This window comes from Dunckerocampus dactyliophorus, chromosome 2 (genome assembly GCF_027744805.1).
Source record: "Dunckerocampus dactyliophorus isolate RoL2022-P2 chromosome 2, RoL_Ddac_1.1, whole genome shotgun sequence".
In the NCBI taxonomy this organism is placed as follows: domain Eukaryota; kingdom Metazoa; phylum Chordata; class Actinopteri; order Syngnathiformes; family Syngnathidae; genus Dunckerocampus; species Dunckerocampus dactyliophorus.
Genome location: NC_072820.1, coordinates 33462298 through 33487049, shown reverse-complemented (window position 1 = coordinate 33487049; position 24752 = coordinate 33462298). Strand labels below are relative to the sequence as shown.

Here is a 24752-nt window from a genome sequence, read left to right as displayed (position 1 = left end):
CTGTCACATAATCCTGTCTCCGATTACTTAAATGTCATGTTTACGATCAACAAGACGACGAGCTGTGCTTGAAGAGGAAATGAATCCTTTTAGTGCGACCGACTGCATCCTCTTTGAAGCGTATATGTGCTATTGATTAGTCCAGTCACATCCTGCATGCATGACACATTAATACCAATAAATGACAGCGGTTAGCATAGATAGCGCTGACAGGGGAGCTGTAGAACACACACCTCAAGGTGTTATTTACTAGTTGTCAATATACTGTAGATTGTGTACATTTGCTTAAGTGGGAGCCATCATATGCAGGAAATAGCATGAGCCCCTTCGAGCATTAATCACTTTTTACATGCTGCATACAAACAAAGCATATTGTTTCCATCCTAATATGAAACCAATACATATTCAATGTCAGCTGCACAAATACTGACAGTTTCACAAACACTTCATTGCCATTTCACAAAACTACTGTCTATAAAAAGGAGAACCTAGAGGAGAAGGAGCAATAGATTGACCAATCAATTTGTCTAATGTGCTCTTCACTTAAGATGCACTGATACAAATCGATGCCTCACTCATTGCCAGGCTGCAGGAGAAGCTGCAAATCTGTTTTTGTGCACGGAACTGCAGTTTAAGGTATATAAATCCATAGAAAATCAAAAGTTGAGCTTTGTCTGTGTTTGCATATTGCATGGAATCAAACCTGTGAGCCTCTCTTACCCGCCCAACTGTTTTACATACTAGATGGAGCAATTTCAGTGGAAATTGTGTGTGAATGCTGAAGCCGAAATTAAATGTAGAATGTTGAAATATCCTAGAAATGTGATGAAATCTGTTCACTGACTGAGGAGCAAACCAGAAAACCATCAGGTTGGGAGACGACCACTCTACTACTTGAGCCGAACCACCGAGCACATTTTAAGCAGAGCATCGCATGCAACGTCAAATGTCAAATGAACTTCCACCAATATGGCGCCGACATTGAAATTGTCGATTCATTTTCAATGAGAAAAATGTCATAGGAAATGCTTCACAGCTGTCACACAATAAATAGACGAAAAATGATGTACAATTTTAATTAGGAAGCCCAAGAAATCCAATACAAGACCTCCATCAAAAATGTATCCATTTTAAGGAAACAGTGCTCCAGTTTTGATCGTCACTGTCAGGGAGGTGTATGACTTTGGTGGCGCCCCCCATGAGTTGTAGTCAAAATGCTTTGAGAGACATGCTAGCAAACATGTAATACAGATGTGCAAGATTTATTGCCATTAGACAAATGATTAATGGCTTATGTACAATTAGTTGCTAAGTCCCAAAGACGTGTGGCTTGATAGCACCTAATCTTACTCAAATTTTACTCAAATGTGCTTGTCAGTCCGCTAAAAGTGTGTGCCAAATTATGTGGCGATTCAGCTAAATACCCTAAAGTTGCAGTATGGAGCGCATCAAGTTGTGTGAGAAATTTCAAGTCCATCCAACAGCGCCACCATGTGGTGTGTTTGTCAAAAAAAAAATAGCAGAGGCAACACAGTAGTGCTGCATGTTTGGGCAACTTTTCACCCTTTTGTGTGCAGCCGTCCAGGAGTAGAAGAGTTAGCTAACACATATACTATTTTATTGCAGTTAGTGCATCAAACTGTTTCTGATATTTTGGTTCGCTGGAGAGGCTAAAAAATTATGATATTTTTAAATTATATATTGAAGAATGCATTTAAAGGTGTAGTGTGCAGTGTACCTAATATAGTGGCACTATAGTGGAGCTTAATGATGATTGTGTGCGAGTGTGACGTCACGCCCGTTGTCTTACATCCAGAGCCACTTGGTGGTTTTCAGCCTCACAGTCCACCGGAGTCTGGACGTGGTGGTCTCCTCTACCCTGCTCCACGGATTGTTCCACTTATTATCATTCTTACTATGATGTCTTTACCTTCTGCGAGGATTTAAAAGTTGCTTTGGACCTCAGAAGAGCGATGATGGACCATTAAAGTTTACGCACCTTGTCGAAGGCGGAACCAGCTTTGAAAAAGAGCCGTTTTAAGAAAAAACGTGTCATTATTCACCCGCGAGCATCGGTGGGCAAGCTGAAGTGTGGACGTGGGGCTGTAGTGGGACGCGGAGAATGATTCGGCGTGGTGCAAACCTGCCTCTGGTTTTTGGATGTTCCAGTGCTCCTTGTGACCCAACAGGATGCGTCATGTTGCGTTTGATAAGTTCCGTCTAATTGCTGGAGCGCCGCTTTAGAAACAAGCCAAGATGATTTTAACAACTTTTGCCATCCTCCTGTCATTGCACGGTAAGTCTGCTTTGGTAAATTTTAGTTTTAAAGTATGTCTAAGGTGTCAGTGAGTGAGGTTCTTCTCACAACTCCCAGACTTGGTGTACACCTTGAAGGGCAGTGGTGGTGTGCCCCCCAGAGGAGGAGGAAGAGGAGGAGGAGGAGCGCGTCTGGACTGCGTCAAGGCCAGCGAGCAGTGCCTGAAGGAGGCCGCCTGCAGCACCAAGTACCGGACCATGAGGCAGTGCGTGGCGGGCAGAGAGAGCACCCTGAGCGCGGTCACCGCTCCGGAGGCGCAGGGCGAGTGCCGGAGCGCCATGGAGGCCATGAAGCAGAACCCCCTAAACCACTGCAGGTGCAGGAGGGGCATGAAGAAGGAAAAGAACTGCCTGCGCATCTTCTGGAGCATTTACCAGAGTTTGCAAGGTATATATACAACTAACTTTAAGTCAACTGTCTGCTCCGCATAAAAAGAAATCCTGCATCATGCTAATTTGGACTTTTTGCAGGAAAAGTGTGCTTAAAATGCAAAAATATATATCTATATCTATGTATATAGATATATATATTGGAAATGACAAAACTAGAATGCTGCATGGACACTGCCATGCTGTCAATCAGATGGTGTGAACAAAATATTAGCAATTATTATTCTCATGATGAAAGATTTTAAAATAATGTCAGGTTCTTGAGCTATATTCTGTTGTAGGTGTACCTAATGAAATGGCTTGTAAATGTATTGTAACTATAATATATTGAAATAACATTCTTAATTCTGTTTATTTTTTAACTAATAAATCAATTCTGCCTCTGAACATAATGCTCAATCAGACAATATTTACTTTTATTTATTATTTTTAGTAGTATGGTATGCAGTAAACATTTTAAAATAAAGTACGGTTAAAGTCTGCTGTAGGTGTTTTTCATAAAATAATGAGCAAGCTTAGCTGAAGTCACTTTATTTTTTAATCATTTTTAATTAATACACTGATAAATTCCACCGTTAAAAACTAAGAAGGCTCAATTAGACAACATGTTTATTAGCAGTACATTTATTGTTGTGGTTGTTTTTCCATTGTAGCGTACTTTTGGATGGTTTAGTTACCTTACTTTGTGAGAACAAAATGCCAAAATATTGAGAAAGATTATTAAATAAATGTAGAAAATATTCCAAAGGACTCTCAGTGTGATCCAGTGCAACAAACTACCACCACAATAATCAACATATAGGTAAATCAATACCACTGTGCATTATTAAATGGATATTTTTGGATACAGCGCTTGTGTTGCATGTCGTGAGATGTGCACGTGTACCTAATGTTGTGTCCAGTGAGAAATCTGCATGAAGCTGTTGTAAAATGTGATTAATCACTGCAACGCTAGCATGTTGTGTAATCACAAGACGGCATGTTGCACACAGGTAACGACCTCCTGGAATATTCCCCATACGAGCCAGTCAACAGCCGCCTCTCGGATATCTTTCACTTGGCCCCCATCATTGCTGGTAAGTTAAGTCAAAATCACAGCATCGCTTGTGCAACCTATTGCATTTGTCATCCACTGCTGCCCCCAGGACGTCCATTAGCTGCCAACTGAAGCTGTTATCTGACACTGTCACCCACTGCACATCACTTTGTCTCCATTTTCAACACTTTGCACCGGTGTGTGTGTGTGTGTGTTTTTAAAAGGACGGTCTGCTTTCACCAAGTACCTCTACACACTCTTCTGTTCAACACGCTAGTCCTTTCAGTGAAACAAAAATTGTCCTTTCTTGCCACTACAGCCTTGTATTTAGTAGGATTTTAGAGGCAAAATATAGAAATACAGTTGATATTCATTTTGAAATATGTAATGTTTTTATGTTGTTCATATCTGTGGAGTATGTTGCAGACGATTTTGTTGTATTTTTTTCGCCATGCTGCTGGAAAATAGTTGAGGGAACACAATATAGACATGAAATTTGAGTAGGATTTCCGAATAAATTCATACGTTGCTTATTACAAAGTGAATCTAGTTTGCATTCTATTCTTGTTTAATTAATACATTTTACAAAGAAATAATACGCTTGAACCAGTGGTTCTCGAATAATTTGCTGTCATGCCCCCCTCCCAGGGGACAGAAATGTTTTTAGAACCTCATATTTATATCTGGACAAACCACTGCATGAGTTGCTGGCACCAGCATGGTTAAATCATAAATGAAGACACAAACAGACCTGCCAACCTTGGAATAATTTTATGAGTGTACAGTAGTCCACCCAGCCCCTCACGCCTCGTTCATCACGCCCTCCAGGGGGGCCTGTCCCTGTATTTGAAAAGCACTGCAGTCTAACCTAAACTGCAATGAAATGTTGCCAAAATATCCCGTCGCATTTTCGTGGCAAAATATATGATTTTTAGCAAATGTTGGCCGTTTTTGTGGAATATGTAGTGGTATTTTTTGTGAGGACTGCAATTCAAATTGTCTTATTTGAACATAATCGGTGCTTAACTTTTAGTACGATTTCCTACTAAATGTATACATTGCTTTTTAATGAGTGAAGCTACTCTAACCTGAATTACGTTGAAATGTCGACAAAAATGTAGCATTTCAGTGGCAAAATATACATTTTTTATACAAATGTCGGCCATTTTTATGGAGTATGTTGTGGCAAGATTTGACTATTATTAATGTGCGAGGGTTTACACACAAATATGTGAAAAAGTGTCTTATTTGAAGGTAATTAGCGCTTTACTTTCAGTATGATTTCCTACTAAATTCATACATGGCTTTCTAACGAGTGAAGCTAGCTTGCACGCAGTTGTTTAAGACGTTTTACAGACAATGTCGGCCATATTTGTGAAATATGTTGTGGCAAGATTGGACTTTTTTTTGTTGTTTTTTTCACACGGCACTTTATGCAGGATGCGTGACGCACATTCTGCTACATATACTACAAATAGTGTCATTTGAATGTAACATGCTTAACTTTTCGCACGATTTGCGTCAAAATTCAGACGTTAACTTCTAACAAGATAGTTTATCTTCTCCACACAGTCATTGAATTCATATATATTATCAATATACAGTAACCCACACTAACTTGACTTATGTTTAAATATTGGTTAAAATAAAGCATTTTAGTGGCAAAACATACATTTTTTAACAAATGTCAGCCATATTTGTGGGGTAAGTGGCTGGAGGATGAGTGATCCACATTCTGCTAGATTTACTGTAAGTAGTGTAATTTCAAGGTGATATCCTTACATTTGTTTGACTTCCAACTAAATTGATGAAAGCTAGTGCATTCTAACAGTCTGAGAGCTTTATTATCGTTACTTACTTATCATATTCACAGTGGGACGCAGTGACATAACATTTAATAGCATTTGATTGTGACTTGTGCTTTTCTGTATTGTTACTTCTTTATTATTTACTATTTTTCCACATGCAAAGGCAGTGAGGGATTGCAGGAAAACAAATGGAATTGGAAAACAAATAGCGGAGGAGGCGTGCAGATAAGGAATAAGGTGGTCTATGAATCAAAACAAGGAGTGTTTTAACACAAAAGGAGTGGGGGAGGAGGGAAACGGGCCACAATTTTTACTCAAGCATAAAAATGGCGTGCTTGATGCAGCTTTTAGATAAGACGAGCTGACGCGTGCCCGTGCATACCTGAGTGGCTAGCTTGGATCAGGGCGCAGCATAGTGTAACAGGTTAGCAGCTATTTGCATGGTGACATCATCCCATGTTTTTTTTACGCAACTAGAAACTATATTTAAATCCACTTAGAGGTTTAATAAAATCTCATCTACACATAAAAACATATTGGCAGGCTGTCAGACACATGCCAAAACAACAGGTGGCGCTGGAACCACTAATTATAGCCAATCAGAAGCCTGAAGAAAGCCACATCAGGAAAAGGCAAGAATGGTAATACTTGTGGCACTCACCAGTTCTGCTAGGACTCTCTTCTCTTTGCTGCTCTTCCTCGCAGCCAACCAGCATCCATACTGGAAGAGGTTTGGTACAGTCGGCCATGTTGTTTCCGTTATTTGTCCATCGCTGCTTCTCTTTGACGTTGTGTAGCACTGTCAACGACCATCTTACGATTGACATAACGCAAGATTACAACATCCAATCAAGCAAAGTGGTCCTAAAATCAAGTAAAGTAAAATAAAGTAGTTAAAAATGAAGTGAATGCTCTCCATAAAGTAGGACTGACTGGACCATGTGATGGTGTGGACACTTTGGAATGCGTTACACGTGTCAAACAAACACATCACTTGATCGTGACTCAAGCCAAAAAATGTCGGTAAACACACACAGTGACACATAGAGTAGTGTTTCACATAGTGACTCAAACCCTGTGCCAATGTACTTTGACATTCTGTCACATAGACCTGTTATTGAGCTCAGCATAGGTGTTAAGTCCTCACCAAAATGGCTGCCTCCTGACGCTTCACCCATAATTACATGGTGTGGAACACATCTTATTCATAGTATTAGTGCTAGTAGTATTTTATATTCTATTTTATATGTTATACTTTATTATATTTAATTTATATACTTTATATTATACTATATTAAACACCACAGAGGAAACTCTCTTAACGCTGTGATTTTCTATAATATAAACAGGAAAAAGCTTAAAATGGACATTCAAGAATTAAAAAAAAAAATGTTTAAAAACAAAATTGAAATACAAAAATATACAGTTATATACACTGGTGTTTGCCCCCTTTCTTATTTTTTTTGCATGTTTGTCACACTTAAGTTTTTCAGATCATCAAACAAATTTAAATATTAGTCAATGACAACACAACTGAACACAAAAAGCAGTTTTTAAATTAAACTTTTTATTATTGAGCGAGAAAAAAATCCAAACCTACATGGCCCTGTGTGAAAAAGTGATGGCCCCCGAAACCTAATAACTGGTTGGGCCACCCTTAGCAGCAACAACTACAATCAAGTGTTTGTGATAACTTGCAATGAGTCTCTTACAGCGCTGGGGAGGAATTTTGGCCCACTCATCTTTGCAGAATTGTTGTAATTCAGCCACATTGGAGGGTTTTCCAGCATGAAGCACCTTTTTAAGGTCATGTCACAGCATCTCAATAGGATTCAGGTCAGGACTTTGACTAGGCCATTCTAAAGTCTTCATTTTGTTTTTCTTCAGCCATTCAGAGGTGGACTTGCTGGTGTGTTTATGATCATTGTCCTGCTGCAGAACCCAAGTTGGGTTTCAGATGGAGGTCACAAACAGATGGCCAGACATTCTCCTTCAGGATTTTTTGGTAGACAGCAGAATTCATGGTTCCATTTATCACAGCAAGTCTTCCAGGGCCTGAAGCAGCAAAACAGCCCCAGACCATCACACTACCACCACCATATTTTACTGTTGGTATGTTGTTCTTTTTCTGAAATGCGGCATTACTTTTAAGCCAGATGTAATGGGACACACACCTCCCAAAAAGTTCAACTTTTGTCTCGTCAGACAACATAGTATTTTCCAAAAGGTCTTGGGGATCATCATCATTAATGTTCTTTTTGTTCAGCAGTGGTTTTCATCTTGGAACTCTGCCATGCAGGCTGTTTTTGCCCAGTGTCTTTCTTATGGTGGAGTCATGAACACTGACCTTAACTGAGGCACGTGAGGCCTGCAGTTTTTTGGATGTTGTTGTGGGGTCTTTTGTGATCTCTTGGATGAGTCGTCGCTGCGCTCTTGGGGTCATTTTGTTGGGCCGGCCACTCAGGGAAGGGTCACCACTGTTCCTTGTTTTCACCGTTTGTGAATAATGGCTCTCATTGTGGTTCGCTGGAGTCCCAAAGCTTTAGAAATGACTTTATAACCTTTTCCAGACTGATAGATCTCAATTATTCAGTTCTGTTTTAACCGGGGGTCAATCACTTCAATCACAGGGCCATGCAGCTTTGGATTTTTTTCTCCCTTAATAATAACAAAAATGGTTTAAAAACTGCATTTTCTATTCAGTTGTGTTGTCATTGACTAATATTTAAATTTGTTTGATGATCTGAAAAAGTGTGACAAACATGCAATAAAATAAGAAATCAGGAAGGGGGCAAACACTTTTTCACTAAAGTAAATATTCATACTATTCAATTTTTTTTTTAATTTTGCAGAATATTACTCATATTGTCCGAATGAGTGAAAGGAGCCTCAAGGTAGCATCTTCAACGTAAAACCTGAGCCGTATTTGTTACCAGCATGCGATTTGCAGGGGTCAAAGGTCGGATTCTTATTTTTGTACACAACAATGGCACCGTGGTGGGCTTGCTGCAGGGCCGAAACGAGACATTTGTTTTGTCTTTTAGCTGGTGTGTCTTAGAAACCGCTATCAGATGAAGCTGGGGATTGATTGTTGATCTTAATATTAAATCCATGTTTAAGATGTCGTCACTGTCATAGAATTAAATATGAGCCTTAAGATAGTAGAATGCGGTTGAATTAGTCAAGAATGAGGAAAAAAATGACCTCACGGTAGACTTGTTAAGAGCAGAAAAATAGAAAAGGTTTTCTCCTGCTGTGGGCTGTTTGCGCTATATGAAGTCAGGCTGACCTACAGCTTCACTGTCTTAGTCACACACACGCACACGCGCAAACACACACACACACACACACACAAATGTAAGCATATGTTCTGTTAAGGAGGACCTCTTGTTAAAAGTATGAAAAAGTCAAGCATTTCACTCGGCAGGTGTAATTAAGAGGTTACCAAATGTGTCACATTAGGCAAATGTGACGTTGGCATATTCACAATTAAACAAGCCATATTTGTCAGTGATTGAACAGCTTTCCCACTCACAGATGAAAAAAATAAGATTAAGGGTGGACTACAGAGGCTGGTCCAACTCTGATTAGTTGATTCATTGATTGATTATCAACTGGCACCAGGCAGCACATAATCATTTGTTTCCATTTCATAATTTCATTTCATATACATCTTGTTCTACAAATGTGTCATGATTTTTTGTACTTGTTATTATTTACTTATTATGAATTCTTTTTTCCATATGTACTAACATATTTGTATTTTGTATTGTTTGTCTTTATATTATTATGTTATTTAATGTATTTACTTTTACTTTGTTTGCAAATGTAGAATTTTATGTTGTTTTATTTAATTAATTTTTTTTTTTACACATCTTTTTATTGATTTTTTTTTTTACGTAGTAATAAGATCAGCTCAGCATACAAAGTACATACAGCCTCACAGAGAGAAGGCATACAATTCTTGCTTCTCAGAAGGAATACAACTGACCAGCAGCAGCAGAGCTCAGCAGAACGACAGCTGAGGCGGCTGCTAATTTAACCAACAAACGGTGCCTAACATATACGAATATGTAAAATAGTCAGACAAAAATACAAATTAAGAAAAGGGAAAAGTGAAAAATAAAGAAATACATAAATTCAATGAATAAAATAAAATAATCAGTGGCGAAAGTGAAACAGGATAAATGGGTGAACTCCCCTGGCGTCCGATCCTCGGCAGCAGAAGCTAGCTCATGGGATGTGGAATGTCACCGCTCTGGCGGGGAAGGAGCCTGAGTTGGTGCGTGAGATGGAGACGTTTCAGCTAGATGTAGTTGGACTCACCTCGAGGCACAGCTGGAGGGGCTGGACTTTATTCCACGCTGGTGTTGCCAGCAGTGAGAGGCGATGGGCAGTGGTGGCAATTCTTGTTGTCGCCCGGCTCAGGGCCTGTACGTTGAATGAGGTAGTTTCGCTCCAGGTCCTGACTGTTGTTTGCAATTATGCACCAAAAAGCAGTTTTTGGAGTCCTGAGAGGGACTACTGGAGAGTGCTCCGTCTGGGATTCCCTTGTTTCTGCCGGGGGTCTTCAACGCTCATGTTGGCAGCGACAGTGAGACATGGAGAGGCGTGATTGGGAGGAACGGCCCCCTGATCTGAACCCGAGCAGTGTTTTGTTATTGGACTTCTGTGCTCGTCACAGATTGTCCATCACAAACGCCATGTTCAAGCATAAGGGTGTCCACACACCCTACACCTGGCACCAGGACACCCTGGGCCGAAGTTCAATGATTGACTCCGTGGTCGTGTCGTCGGACTTGCGGCCACATCTTGTGGACACTTCAGTGAAGAGAGGGATGGAGCTGTCAACCGATCACCGCCTGGTGGTGAGTTGGCTCCGATGGTGGGGGAGGATGCCGGTCAGACCTGGCAGGCAAACACATTGTGAGGGTCTGCTGGGAACGTCTGCCAGAGTCCCCTGTCGGAAGGAGTTTCAACTCCCACCTCCAGGAGAACTTCGACCATGTTCCAAGGAGGCGATGGACACTGAGTCCAAGTGGGCCATGTTCCGTGCCTCCATTGTCGAGGAGGCTGATCGGAGCTGTGGCCGTAAGGTGGTCGGTGCCTGTCGTAGCAGTAATCCCAGAATCCCTGTTTTATGAGGTCTGTTTTTTTTTTGAGAAAGCATTTTTGTGATGCAAATGTATTCATCTTTTGAACGCATATTGTTTTGAGAAGCCAAAGTCTTTACTTAATTGTCGAGTTCAATATAAATAAAGGACGGGAGCTATGGCTAAGGCAAGTTTATTAACTTGCACAGTATGTCTCTGTTTGCAACAGTCAAGGGATCTTCTCAACCCACACAACACACTTCCAGCCTTCAAAATAAGGCTATATCCTGTTTAATTGCGTTAACAAAATAAGGGTGTCATAAAAAAAAATCGCTTACACAAACATTGAGGCAGAAAAAGTATACTACTTGTCAAAAGTAAACATCTTTTATGAAGTAAAATTGTTCTTGTTTGTAAACACATTTACAAACATTTGTAATTTTTTTTGTATTTGTATTATGGTATCGACAATATTTATTTATTTTTGCTATTTATTAGTTTTTTTTAATTCTGTTGCAAATTTTGAATTTTTATATTGTTTTATTTTTGATAAAAAAATTACCTTTAACGCCAATGCATACTGTACATAAAAATAACTATCATAAGTTTTTTTTATTATCATTGTTATGAAATATTTGATTTATGATTATGTTGTTTTTAGCATAGTCCTCTTAATTTTTTCCCCATTGGCTGATAGTTAAATATGATTAAGCCCTGTGAATTCTGCCCAGCAAAAGCTGCAAGCTGACAACCCAGTTGATCCACGTTGCTGTGTATGCTAAATTATTAAAAATGGATTTAAACTGTGATGTGTTGGAATGAATCACGACTGATTCTTGTTGTCTTTGTGGTTTCTGACAAGAAAAGAAAGATTACCAGGTTTTCCTGCTACATATACACATGGATGCTATCATCTAAAAACATTGAGATTGACATTTTTGTCCGTCTTCAGCGGAGCCAGCTTCCACCAAGGAGAACAACTGTCTGAATGCAGCCAAGGCCTGCAACCTCAATGACACTTGCAAGAAGTACCGCTCGGCCTACATCAACCCGTGCACCAGCCGGGTGTCGGCGTCTGAGGTGTGCAATAAGCGCAAATGTCACAAGGCCTTGAGACAGTTCTTTGACAAGGTAATGGAGACATGTCTCTTTAATGCTACGGTAAGCTTCAACACCACAATTTCTGTTTCCTAACATAGGTTCCGACTAAATACAGCTATGGCATGCTGTTTTGCTCGTGCCCGGCGGGGGATCAGACGGCGTGCGCCGAACGCCGCCGTCAGACCATCGTGCCCGTCTGCTCCTACGAGGACAAAGACAAGCCCAACTGTTTGTCTCTGCAGAACACCTGCAAAACCAACTATATCTGCAGGTGAGCACACAAAGTGTTCCTCTCAGTGCACCAACCTGCAACTCCACAACTACTTTAGCTATGCTAGCTGCAAACACATTATGTGGCGAAAGCGTCTGCGCGCTCATTGTCATTTTGTCTATTTAAGAGCAGCTAACCACAGTTCTGAGCAGGAGAACGCTCGCGGTGTTAATGGAAAGAAAATTGGTAGGTTGAGCGTGTTTTTGCGCATCTATCGCCACTGTGCTGTTGTGTCCCCCGCCAATCTGAGTCATCTCGTTTGAATACAGACAGTCTGTGGTCAGAACTATGACATCAATCAGGCTGAATGACAGGAAACGCATAAAAGAAAAGTATGCATGTGTCATGCTCTTGGAATTGTTAGAAATCACATAGTGCATTAGAAGAAAAAAAGTATTTTTAAAACCACAGTACAATTCAAAAGTTTAGACATACTTTCCTATGTTACGGGATAAGAAGGTGTCTCCTAACTTTTGCCAGGTACTGTACATATGTTAAAATCATCATCAACACCCAGTAGAGGGCAGACAAAGCATCACCAAGCTTCCCAGCTGACTTCCAGCAAGAGGCGGGGTACACCCTGGACTAGTCACCAGTCAATCGCAGGGCTATCAAAATAGATATATGTTAAATCATACTGGCTGACATGAACCAAGCCGTAAGAGGGCGCTCCAGGGTTGCATTCAAAGGATTCAGTGATGTGGAAAAGCAGAATGACAGGAAGTGACGTCAGGTGTTCAGAGTTGAGTTTTAGCTTGTCGTGGGTTATGGCTGCAACAGTAGCCTATGTTATTATTTTGATTATTATTATTCCGCTTGTTCTGAGTCAAACCTGCAATAAAAGCCTGTTGTTTGTTACAATGACTGGCAAATGGTGAAAAAGGTATTTCATGGTAACAGAGGGGGAAAAACTAAGTACTTCAAAAGGCACCGGTGTCACCAGGAAGCTAAAATTACAAACAAAGAGCACAAAGTAGCAAATAAGGAAGTACTATGTACAGTAGCTTAACTACTTACAGGGAAACGTAGGCAGCACAGAATAGTTCACAACAAAGTTCACAAGGTATACTAGCAAAAATGGAAGGAGCAAACAAAACGGGTACTATGCAGGCAAGACGAAGCAACAATCTGGCAAGGAACAATCACAGAGGCATGGCTTAAGAAGGTCTAATGGTAGATTAGTTGCAGGTGTGCTGTCCAGGGGAGGAGTCCTCTGCAGGACTGCAAAGACACAGCAGAGGGCAGCAGACCAAAACAGAGTGCAGATCATGACAGTATCCCCCCCCCTTTTATAAGATGCCTCCAGGTGGCTCACCTCGTTTACCTTGATCTCAGTGATGAGAGAGGGGTCGCAGATCCAGGAGCGGGAGACCCAGGAGCGTTCCTCTGGTCCATATCCCTCCCAGTCCACCAAACGCCTGGATGCCCTTCTTCAGGAGTTTAAAAGTGCCTTCACAGGATATACAGTACCTCTTGGCCATCGATCACCTGTGGAAGAGAAGGACGCTCGACCGGAGGGCTGAGCTGCCAGGAGACGACTGGCTTGAGGCTGGAGACATGGAAGACTGGGTTGACATGAAGACTGGGAGGCAGCTTGAGCCTAACTGCTGCCGAGTTGATGATGTCATCTATCACGTAGGAATCCATGAACCTTGTAATGTTTTAAATGATCAAAATAAGGCAAAGGCATTCATGCTATCATGAATGTACCTATTAATGCAAGATCACAGCATGTATATAAAACAATAAAACAACGTTAGAGGTCTTTTAGAGGGCTTTATTGTCGAAATAGGTGGGTCCCATGACGTCCATTGTTAGCTCCCTCATGCGAACTTGTTTTTCCTCTCTTTAGAACGCACAGAAAAGGGAAAGAAATATGTGTTCATGTTTCACATAAGGATTTCACATAAGAATTTTTAAAAAAGTGCAGTTTTCCTTTAAAATGTCACCACTCAGTTTGTGGGTGTGAAACTCATGTCGGTTACACTTGCCGTACCTTGCCGTAACCTGATAAAATTGACTTCACAGTTTGGGATACACTGCATTGTCTTTTGTTTAGAGTTTCTTGGCTAATTCAGGGGCACATGGGCCTGAACTTGTGGCACATGGGCCGTAAACACCACGCAAGAGCATTTTGATACGGCCCGCCATATCGAGTAACTGTCATAAAAAGCCCCAAAACATCAACAAAAGGTTCCCCACCCCTGCTGTAAACGGTTGAAAAGATGATTTTCCCCCGTATGTCTTGGCATTACAACTGTTGTGATCGGTAACTCCATCTGGGTTTGCTATCATGGTTGTTTACAGGTCCCGACTGGCAGATTTTATTAGCAATTGTCAGCCAGAAGCTCACTCTATATCAGGATGTCTGAGGGAGAACTACGCCGACTGCCTGCTCTCCTACTCTGGACTCATCGGTGAGTTTTCTGTTTATATACTCAAAATTTGTTATGAAGTTGCACATGTTGCATTGGGTAAAACAACAAGTGTCTCCCTGCAAGGTGTTTGTAATCTCACATGTGCTTTGCTCAGATAAGACAGTTTGTTATCCCACTAGGAATGAACTCACATTATGAACGCTAATGTGGAAAATAACTTGATGCTTTTCTTTGCTTTTTTTCACCTCGTATTTTGTGGTGGTAGACAACCATTATGTATCCCGATTGTTAAGTTGTTCAACATATCAATGCAGTCCAATATCAGGTATCAATCAGGTAATCTGAACTCTCTTCGTTTTTGGCCCATGTTGTCATTTCAAGAAACGGCCAATCTGAACGCAATCCGAATTGAACCGTGACCTGTGTTCTGCACACAAAAAGAATATTAGATTCATTAATTAACTTTACAAACACTTAAGTGGAAAACAAGACATCCCTAGATAAAATCGGGCAGCTTTTTTGGCCATTAAACAAAAGTTGTCGTAAAATAGAATAGTGTGCTGGTAGACCAAACACGTTCCAATAAGAATGGTTTATATGAAAAGAAAAATTCAGAACTGCATCAAAATGAGATATAGAGATACCATTTTAGGTTTATGTTGAAATCTCAAGTTCTCTTACAAACACGCCCAATTAGAGGCCTGCGCACAAAAAAATATCGCAATATCGAATTCTGAATCCAGGCTTCCCTTCTATCTGTGAAGTGGCAGTTGCTTTTAGGATTTTTTATTTGTTTTTTTCTTCCGCAGGTACGGTGATGACGCCCAATTATATACGCTCCCTGGGCATTAGCCTGTCGCCGTGGTGTGACTGCAGCAGCAGCGGGAACAGCAAGCCCGAGTGCGAGAAATTTGCAGAATTTTTCACAAACAACAGATGCCTACGTAAGTTTTCTCACATGTAAGAATTAATGTTAATAAAGTATAGCTAACAGCAGATTAAGGATGACGACAGAGCAATTTCATTGGACGTTTATTCAGAAGAAGAAAATAATTCGATTTTGTAGAAAACAACTTTAGGACAGGCGCACTATAGCTAGACGCAGACATGACGCAACTATGCTCCTTTGTGGCTGTAAGCACTATAAAGATGACATCAGATTAATATGGTTGGACCTTTTAGGAATTGATTTATTTTGTAAAAAATAGGACATCAGTATTGTTATTATCTGCAGATATGGTGAAACTATGACTCCTAGTGACTGTAAGAAGTGTAAGTTTAGCATTTTAGTGGCTTTATTTAGAAGAACATGAAGTAAAATGTGTTATATAGTCGTCTTTTGTTGTATCGCGGTTCAAATATCTCTCCCTTACTATATTGCGTTTTTAAAAAAATAATTAATAAATGATTGCTGTTTCGTGGTTGACTATGGCCTATCACTAGTCGAAAAATATTGAAAGACAACTTAGTTTCGTATTTTGGTCACTAGGCATCAGTGATGTTATGAGACATGATGTTAGATTATGTTACCTATGGCTGAGACGGACATGCAATGGTTGAGAAGTTTCTCCTCTCATTCTGTGTGGAAGTGGTAAGTTTTTGGTTTCTTTGTCATTCTTCCCCACTCTGTTTGAAACACTTTCTTAAGTTTAGAATAAGTAAATTAGAGAGGCTAACTTGTTAGCTCGGTAGGTTGCTATGCTAGCGGCGGCCATCTCTTACGTCCATTGAAGAGATACCGTAGCCTGCACAATGTGATCTAAGGAATAATAGGTGCCTAAAGTGACTATTGGGGTGTTATGTCACGTCTAAATGGGTCTAATAATGTTAAAAAATGTATTTAGAAGATCGTAAACAGGTTTTCTATGCTCTATCTACAAAAATATTCAGTTTATTAATATTGAATCCTGCTTTGTGGAAATGTACTTATTGCGGTCGAGTCTGGAATCAGTTAACCATGTGACTGTGCATGTTGCCTGATACGGTTCCACTATTCCCCCTGGTGGCAGAAAGCAGTATACAGACCTTTTTCTTCACAAATAATTCCTAAATTACCAAAAATAAGCGGCACAATAATTCTACCTCCTGCAGGGAACGCCATCCAGGCTTTTGGCAACGGCACCGACGTTGGCGTGTGGCAGCCCCAGCCCCCGATCACGCCCACCACGGGAGAGTCAGGCGTCACCCGCAGGTGGAAAGATGGATCCGGCCGCACGGTGGACGTGCTAACCGACATGAGCAAACTGGATCTGGAGGGCGGCGCCTCGTATCACATTTGTGGCACCTTACAGGTAGGCTAAGAGGCATCTATTGATTTTGTTTGAAGCCGTAAGTGGAAGTCTGGTTCAGTGCGAAAATGGTGGCCTTAAAAGCTCTTGATAAATGTGTTCAGAGTTATTTGTCACGTTGACGGGATCAGAGGTGGTTTTGTGTCACCGTGTACACAATTCTCCCTCCTGGGCACGAAGATGAGACGTCACTCGTTTCAAAAAGCTGTCATGTCAAAGCTAATTGGTTGCAACGGTAATGACAGGACTGGGCCGTAGGGCTGTTGCGTCTCAGAGACCCTGTTTGTGTGTGTGTGTGCGTGTGTGTGTGTGTGTGTGTGTGTGTGTGTGTGTGTGGTCTCTATTGGTATATGGTCAGTGTAAGACTGCTATTGATTTACTTATAGTGTGTGTGCAGTCAAGGAGGACTTGAATCAAACCAGCATTTCTATTTCTTTTTGTGTCTCAAAAGGTTACTTTTTTAAATGGATCTTCTCCAGCCTTTCTGGGGTGGTTTATTCTAGGTCAGTGCAATAACACGATTTTTTGATTATTTTGAACAATACACAGGATTACTGAGCTAGCGAAGGTTAAAAACAATCAACTGGTCATATTTTTATAAGATTTCTTTATCTGTTATCGATTGTCTTTGTCTGAGTAAGAATCCTGCTGATTTTGAACAACATATGACAATTCAGTAACAGATGTAAAATCAAATCAACTTTTTTCTACTTTTTACATTTTTCATTTGATCTTCCTACACGGTTTCTGGGATTTGTTTATGCTTGCGCAAAAACTCACAAGTAGTAGTTATGTGCAAGATTTCTGGGCTTGTTTTTTGCGCAGAAACCCTGTTGATTTTGAGCAACATCAAAGGACCAAGTAAGGTCAGGCTACGAAAATGCAACTAGAAAAATCTTCCAATGTTTTACCTATCACATTGTTTCAAATGGGCTTTGATTAAGGCGTATTACTGATGCTTTGTGTGGGTACTGTGGGTTTGTGGGGGTGATGTGGGGGTGGGGTGGTAGCTAGGAGCCTGGGTATGCTGTTTGTGATTGTATTGTTGTATTGTATATTTTATTTATATTTTATGTTGGACTCCCTTGAAAACGAGATGATTCATCTCAAGGGGCTATCCATCAATAAATCATATATATATATATATATATATATATATATATATATATATATATATATATATAAAGTACACTGTACATACACATTAGGGCTGTCAAATAATTACAATTTTTAATCAGATAAATCACTGTTTTCAAATTAATTAATTCTTATTAATCACCATGTCACCTTATCATTTTCCTATGTATGTTAAACTAGCAAAGAGTACACTTGGAATACAGGAAGTGAGCAAATGTATTGCAATTGATGTGAAACAGGATTAAATAAACTTTGCTTCTTCCTACTCCTTTTTGGACATGTGAATGTGAAACTGTGAATTGGACTATGTGATGTATTCTAATGTATAAATTAAACATTTACCATTACCATGTCTGAAATATGCCCATTTTTACTTTATTTTATTGAAAGAAAGATAAATGACAGTGTAGGATTACACAGTATATATATATATATATATATATATATATATATATCCCTGTATATATATATATATATATATATATGTGTGTGTGTGTGTGTGCGTGTGTGTGTATTATCAGTGCCAACTTAACTTAAAATGTAAATGAAGTTAAGAGATGGCAGACATGTCTGAACATCTATTTACCTAACACTGGTTTCTTTAATAGCAGAATATTTGAATCAGACTTTTAACTGTGTTATTATGAGCAACGAGGTGTTGCGTCCAAAGACATCACGTCATTTAAGTTGAATTCACATGTTTTCAGTAAATTTTCTGGGATTTCCGAGCACACTTAAATGCAGCAAATTGTAGTTCCGCATTAAGAGTTACAAAGTGAGTGATAAGAATATCCACTTATTGATTTTCATTGCATTTCTGTTTATTTAGACCGCCCATGCACACATAATAAAGACGTTGTTGTGATGTTCAGGGTGTCAGTGAATGCATCTCGCGGTCTGTGTCGTGACAATGAGGAAGTAGTGTTGCAATGAATGGACTCGAGACGTGTTTGTCTGGAGTAGGTGTTACATATATGGTGTTGGAATTGCATTGCTGTTGATGTGTTCAGGTAGGAATAAAGTTATAAAAGAGCGCCAGACATTGTGTGACTCTGTGGGGAGCTACACTGCCACTGTCTGTCATCATAACAGAGAGCTGTGGCTTGCCATGATGCGTATGCGTTAATCACGGTAAAAAAGTTGACATAATTAATGAAATATATTAGTTACCGCCATTAATGCGCTATTTTAGACAGGCCTAATATATATGTGTATATATATATATATATATATATATATATATATATATATATATATATATATATATATACACCCATCCATCTTCTATGCTGCTTATCCTCACTAGGGTATGCTGGAACCTATCCCACCTGACTTGGGGCCAGGGGTGTGGTACACCCTGGACTGGTGGCCAGCCAATCACAGGGTGCATATAGACAAACAACCATTCACACTCACATTCATACCTATGGACAATTTAGAGTCTAAGATATTTTTGGAATTTTTCCGGAGTACCCGGAAAAAACCCACACGCGCAGGGGAAGAACATGCAAACTCTAGACAGAGATGCAATACATATATAGATTTAGAAAAACATCTCTATACGTACTGTGTACGTATAGAGATGTTTTTCTTCTTGTTCAAAATGAGATGATATCAGTAAGTGAGACAATCTATCATATAGGCTTTTAATAGCGATGACATGATTTATGATTTAGGAAAGACCTCCTAGAGAGCAATTTATCACTCTCACTTTCCTAGAAAGTCCCTCACAACACACTTAAGGAGCAACGTGTGGCCACAGTCTCTTTATCATGGCTAACATCTGCGAGTGTGCGTTTGCATGCTTAGTTTTATGAGCGGATAAAAGATATCCGGGAAAAGTTATCATGTGTGTAAAACAGCTTTTATTAATTCCGGTATCACACTCTAAATGAATATGCTTTCTCCTTGCAGGCCCAGAAACTGGTGTCAAACCGTACAGAGGATTCTGCTCTGTGTGCGGTAAGAGCTCTAGCATATTCTGCTTCTGACCATGTTGTTATTTGCATCCGGTATTTGTTTGTTTTTCCTTTCCATCATTTTGGGACATTTTGAACATTTTTGCACATTTTTTTCAGATTATTAATTAAGTATAAAAAACAAGGTTGTAACTTTTAGTCTGAAAATTTACATTTTTATCCAAAGATAAAAGTAGTATTAAAAAAAAGTGGTAAAACATTTTGCATGCATAAAAGAAGCACAACATTTTTTTCAAAAAATGTGCATTTTTGGGGGAAACATTTTAGAGTTTTGTTTTGTTTATAACATTAAAATTTTCAAACATTAAAGTATTAAAACATATCACAATTTTGTTGCACAAATTTGACAAAATGAAAAAAAGCAACAACAAAAAAAACCCATCAACGTGATGATATTAAAAACAAGCCCAACATTTTGTACATTTCTGGCATTTTGAACATTTTTTTTTAAATCATTAAATGTGAAAAACAAAAAACAAGGCTTGTAACTTGTAGTCTAAAAATGTACATTTTTATCAAAGCATAAACGTATTCTAAAAAGTAAAAAGTTTTGCACACATAAAAGAAGCTCACATTTTTTTTCCAAACCAAAAAAAAGCCTTGCATTTTGTTCTTGGAAAATTCTAAATGTAAGTGTTATTGATGGAAAATGTAGTTATTTTAATTCCAATAACATAATAATAAAAAAAAATCCAAATGTATTATAGCATTAAAACATATCCCAATTTTGTCATGCGAATTTCACAAAATAAAAAAAAAATCACAAAAATATTTTTATATGGTTCATGAACAACAACATTTAGTCGTGACATTTCTAAGTAGTATAAGTATTAAGAAAAAACAAAGATTCTAATCTATAGTCTGAAAATGTACATTTTTCTTCAAGTATAAAAGTAGTATAAAAAAAAAATAGTAAAATATTTTGCACACATTTTTTTTTACATTTAAGAATTTATTTTATTTTTTTAATAAAGCTTTACATTTTTTGAAAATTCTTTACATTTTTTTCCTAATAAAAAACGCCTGACATTTTGTTGTTGGAACATTCTAAATGTAACTGTTGTTGATGAAAAATGTATCTGATAACAAATTCTATTTAAAACATGAAAGTATTAAACCGTATCATATATTGATAGAATGAAAAAACTATCAAAAGAAACATTCCACATCCACATGAATGAGCATATGACGCCATTGCAGTTATTACCGCCATACGGACTCACTATCACCCCTTCTGGCACAAAGTGGCACAACATAAAGGCAATCTGATGACTTACCGATGCTTTTAGTCCAGATGAAAGTGATCTGCATCCATTTGGGTCACTGCGCTTTTGCAAGCCCCTAAAATAAGAGCTATTACCTTTGATCATGTTAGCGTTATGTGTACATGAATATTTATCTGTCGTCATCTGTCTGACATGTTTTCATTACCATCAGATGGGCGACTCAAACGCTGTCGCAAGAAGCTCCGCAGGCCAACTCACCCGTCCGCAAGCCTCAAGTCTTCTCCTGATGCTTGCTTTCACTTTGACACCAAAAACACTCCCGCTCTTGTAGGACTTGAAGGATGGAGGACATCTTATCGGGACATTTTGCTGGCTGAACAAAGCACGGAAGAAGATTTGCAGCGGGAACACTCAAGTGACAAGACTTTCTCTTTGTGACCTGATGGAACATTTGCCCAAAATGGACGATGTGAAGGACATGTGGAGAACACATGAAGAACTCTCTCTCTCTCTCTCTCTCTGCATTTAGTGTGCTGTGATTTGTCCTGTCAATCAAAACAACTGCATTCGCTCAAGATAGTTAGGATTTGGTCCTTGACAATATAAAAGGAAAAATCTTATTCCTCAAACGTACGATCAGTATTAGGTCAGCTTTGTAACTGTGGTTTGAAAAAGTTTGTAAATAGGAAACAAAGTAACGTAACGTCCGCTATGACGAATGGAGCAAGCTTTTGTTTAAAAAAAAAGAGAGACCAATAACGTTTCTTTAGTCATGTGCTTAGTTATACACAAGATACACACATATTTGGTGTGTGTTTTTCTTCAAGAAACAACAAACACCACTTGAACAATTAAACTGCATGTAGCGACACTGACTCTTTGTCACCCCCTCTGGTGTACAACTGTACTACACAACAGGCAATCCTTATAAAATGCTATTCAATTGATATTAAATTGCAGAAATTTTTGCATGAGAATGAAATAGAGGGGAAAAATGAAAATGGGTAAAAATTTACCGTAAATCTATAACAGGGTTTTTGAAAATGTATTTGAGCCTGTGAATATTCTCATTCATCCAGGTCATCGTATTCTCAGGGCATTCAATCAATTGCAACTGGACAGGATGTCAGGATGTCTAAGAAGATGTTTCACCTCTCAACCAAGCGGGCTTCATCAGTTCACGGTCAAAGACTAGGTGGGACACACACCAGTCAGACTAGATAGGACAGCTCTTGGGGCAAGAGTCAATCTATTTATCCTCTAAAGGAGGAGGCATGTCCGGACAGGAATGTTAGAGTCTAAATGGCCGAGCCTTTCAGGACGGGATGAAAGAACAGCATTGTATGTGGGAGAAAGGTGGTGTCGCTGACCCACCCCCCTCTGTTTAGAGATGGCTTCCCTCACTCCTCTTTCAGACCATCTGTCTTCTCTGTCCACATGTCCAGAATGTGTACATTTTTGTCCTCACAAGAGTGTTCTTTCTCTTTGAGATGCATGCAGACAGCAGAGTCTTGACCTGAAGAATTAGCCCGTCCGTGTTGTGCCATGCGCCTACTCAGCGGATGCTTGGTTTCCCCAATGTCAAAATCGGTGCGTTCCTCACTGCAATGGACAGCACAAACCAAATCGTTTGTCTGGGTATTGGGTGTCCTGTCTTTGGAGTGTACCAATCTCTGTCTCAAAGTGTTTGAAGAGTACTGGTCCTGTATGTTGTGTTTATTCAAAATCCTTCAGGTAGGCCTGAGACATACGGCGATGTTATTGCGTCTGCTTTTCTTTTCTTTCCTCGTCCACCTTGATTTTGTTCTTTCTGGAACGAGGTGCACTTTTTAAAACGACCAGCTGGGGTAACCACGGGTTTTGGCCTGTGGGCCAGTGGGAACATTATCAGCTCTGTGTTGTAGGGTTCTGATAACACCTGCTTTGTGTTCCATTGGGTGGTATGAGTCAAAAAGTAGGTATTGGTCAGCGTGTGGGGGTTTCCTGTAAACACCGACATGGAGGCCCCCGTCTTCTGCAACGTGCACGTCACAGTCCAAAAAAGCCAACTTTGTGTCTTTGACATCCTCACGTGTGAACGTGATGTTTTGTCCACTGTCTTAATGTGCTCGGTGAAAGCTAGCACTTCTTGGCTTCTAATTTTGAGCCATGTGTCATCCATAAACATGCACCAATGACTTGGTGCTGTTCCCTTAAAGGAGTTCAGAGCCCTCCTTTCCATGTCCTCCATGTAGAGGTTGGCCATCACCATCACTGGTGACCCCGTAGCACGACCGTGCTTTTGTCTGTAAAAAGTTGCCATGAATTCAAAATATGTGTTATTGAGGCAAAGTTTCATCAAATGACAGATTTGTTCTGGGTTGAGTGTGGATCGATACTGGAAGGTGTGGTAAAGGTGTAAATGTTGCCTCACAGTTTCCACTGCATCCTGGGTTGGAATACAGGTGAACAGGGAGGTGACGTCAAATGAAACCATCATGTCATTTTTGTCCACTTTTAAGTGTCTGATTTTCTTGACAAAGTCCATTGAGTTTTAGACGTGATGTGGTGTTTAGCCCACTGGGGGTGCTAAGATGGTGGCCACATACTTAACAATATTGCAAATTACACAGTTAATGCTGCTGACAATGGGTCTGAGGGGGGGCCCTTCTTTGTGTATTTTCAAAAGAGCATACGACCATCGTTGGCGGGCAGAGGCCCCATTCCAGTGTGTCCTAACGATCGTCATTTGACACCACTAAAGAGCCAACCATTCCTGTCTGGGCCTTTAAGGATAAATAGACGGGATCTTGCACCAGGCTCTCAGACTGGAGCTGTCCTATCTAGTCTGACTGGTGTGTGGTCCCACCGAGTCTTTCCGCATGCACTGATGAAGCCTGCTCGGATGAGAGGTGAAACGTCTTCTAATACAAGCTGAACACAATTTTGATGGAAATAACCAGCTTTTATGCAAATTTTCTAGCCTGAGAATTAATCTATTGTGCATCTATTGAGCCCGCAGCCACCTCCATGCAATAAAATCTATTTATTCTATTCAATATTCAAATTTTTTTAAACTGTATTTCAGTAGACTTCACAAATAAAACAGTTTTTATTATATTCAACTTTCAAATGTAATTCACATTCATTCTAATTGAAAGCATCCAATGTTGAAGATATGTCAAATTCCCATGGATGGGAATGGAATTTCACAAATATTTCCAGAAATGTACTAGCATTTTTTTCTTTTACATGCAAAATAGTTTGTTTTCTTCCAATCCAAGTTAGGAGACATTAAATTCATTCATGTTTTCCAATGATTACCACCAAAACAGGCAAAACTCCCCCTAATAAAATAAAGTCCATGTCTTGTTACATTAACTACATTGAAAAACAAGGATATTTAATCCATATCAAAACGGAAAAAAATCCCCCGTGTCAATAAGAATGTGTGAAACTCACTTTAATGTCAAACCTGGACTGAAAATAATGTGTAAGTTCAATAAAAAAAAACAATGTTTTTGCAGCTTTTTGGACTTATTGGTGCTCAGAAAACAACACTTTTAAAGGAAAACTGCACTTTGTTTTATTTTGCCCATCCTGCACAATTCTTAGGTGAATTGTGAACACATGTCTAGAACAACAGCTAGCATGAGGGAGCTAACAATGCACATTTTGGGCCACACCTAGTTTGCCTATAAAGCCCAACAATGTTCAATTTACATAACTGATCTGCATATTAATCAAGCT

The 24752-nt window shown here is 39.5% G+C and overlaps 1 protein-coding gene across 1 annotated transcript; it reads left to right on the top strand.

Annotated features, from left to right (window-relative positions):
- Window positions 1-1837: 1837 nt before the first annotated feature.
- Window positions 1838-24493, top strand: gfra1b (gdnf family receptor alpha 1b). Its single transcript, XM_054769229.1, has 10 exons — window positions 1838-2296; window positions 2375-2704; window positions 3699-3782; window positions 11596-11774; window positions 11843-12015; window positions 14323-14432; window positions 15203-15337; window positions 16485-16684; window positions 19733-19780; window positions 21235-24493. Exons 1-10 carry the CDS (start codon window positions 2257-2259, stop codon window positions 21352-21354), a joined length of 1419 nt encoding a protein of 472 aa, XP_054625204.1. The 5' UTR covers window positions 1838-2256; the 3' UTR covers window positions 21355-24493.
- Window positions 24494-24752: the final 259 nt, after the last annotated feature.

What these genes read in the sequence shown, in the direction of transcription:
- gfra1b (XM_054769229.1), top strand. Translation starts at nt 2,257, where the DNA reads ATGATTTTAACAACTTTTGCCATCCTCCTGTCATTGCACG. An exon ending in CATCCTCCTGTCATTGCACG is followed by an intron (nt 2,297 to 2,374) that starts GTAAGTCTGCTT and finishes CACAACTCCCAG; the next exon opens with ACTTGGTGTACACCTTGAAG. An exon ending in AAAACCAACTATATCTGCAG is followed by an intron (nt 12,016 to 14,322) that starts GTGAGCACACAA and finishes GGTTGTTTACAG; the next exon opens with GTCCCGACTGGCAGATTTTA.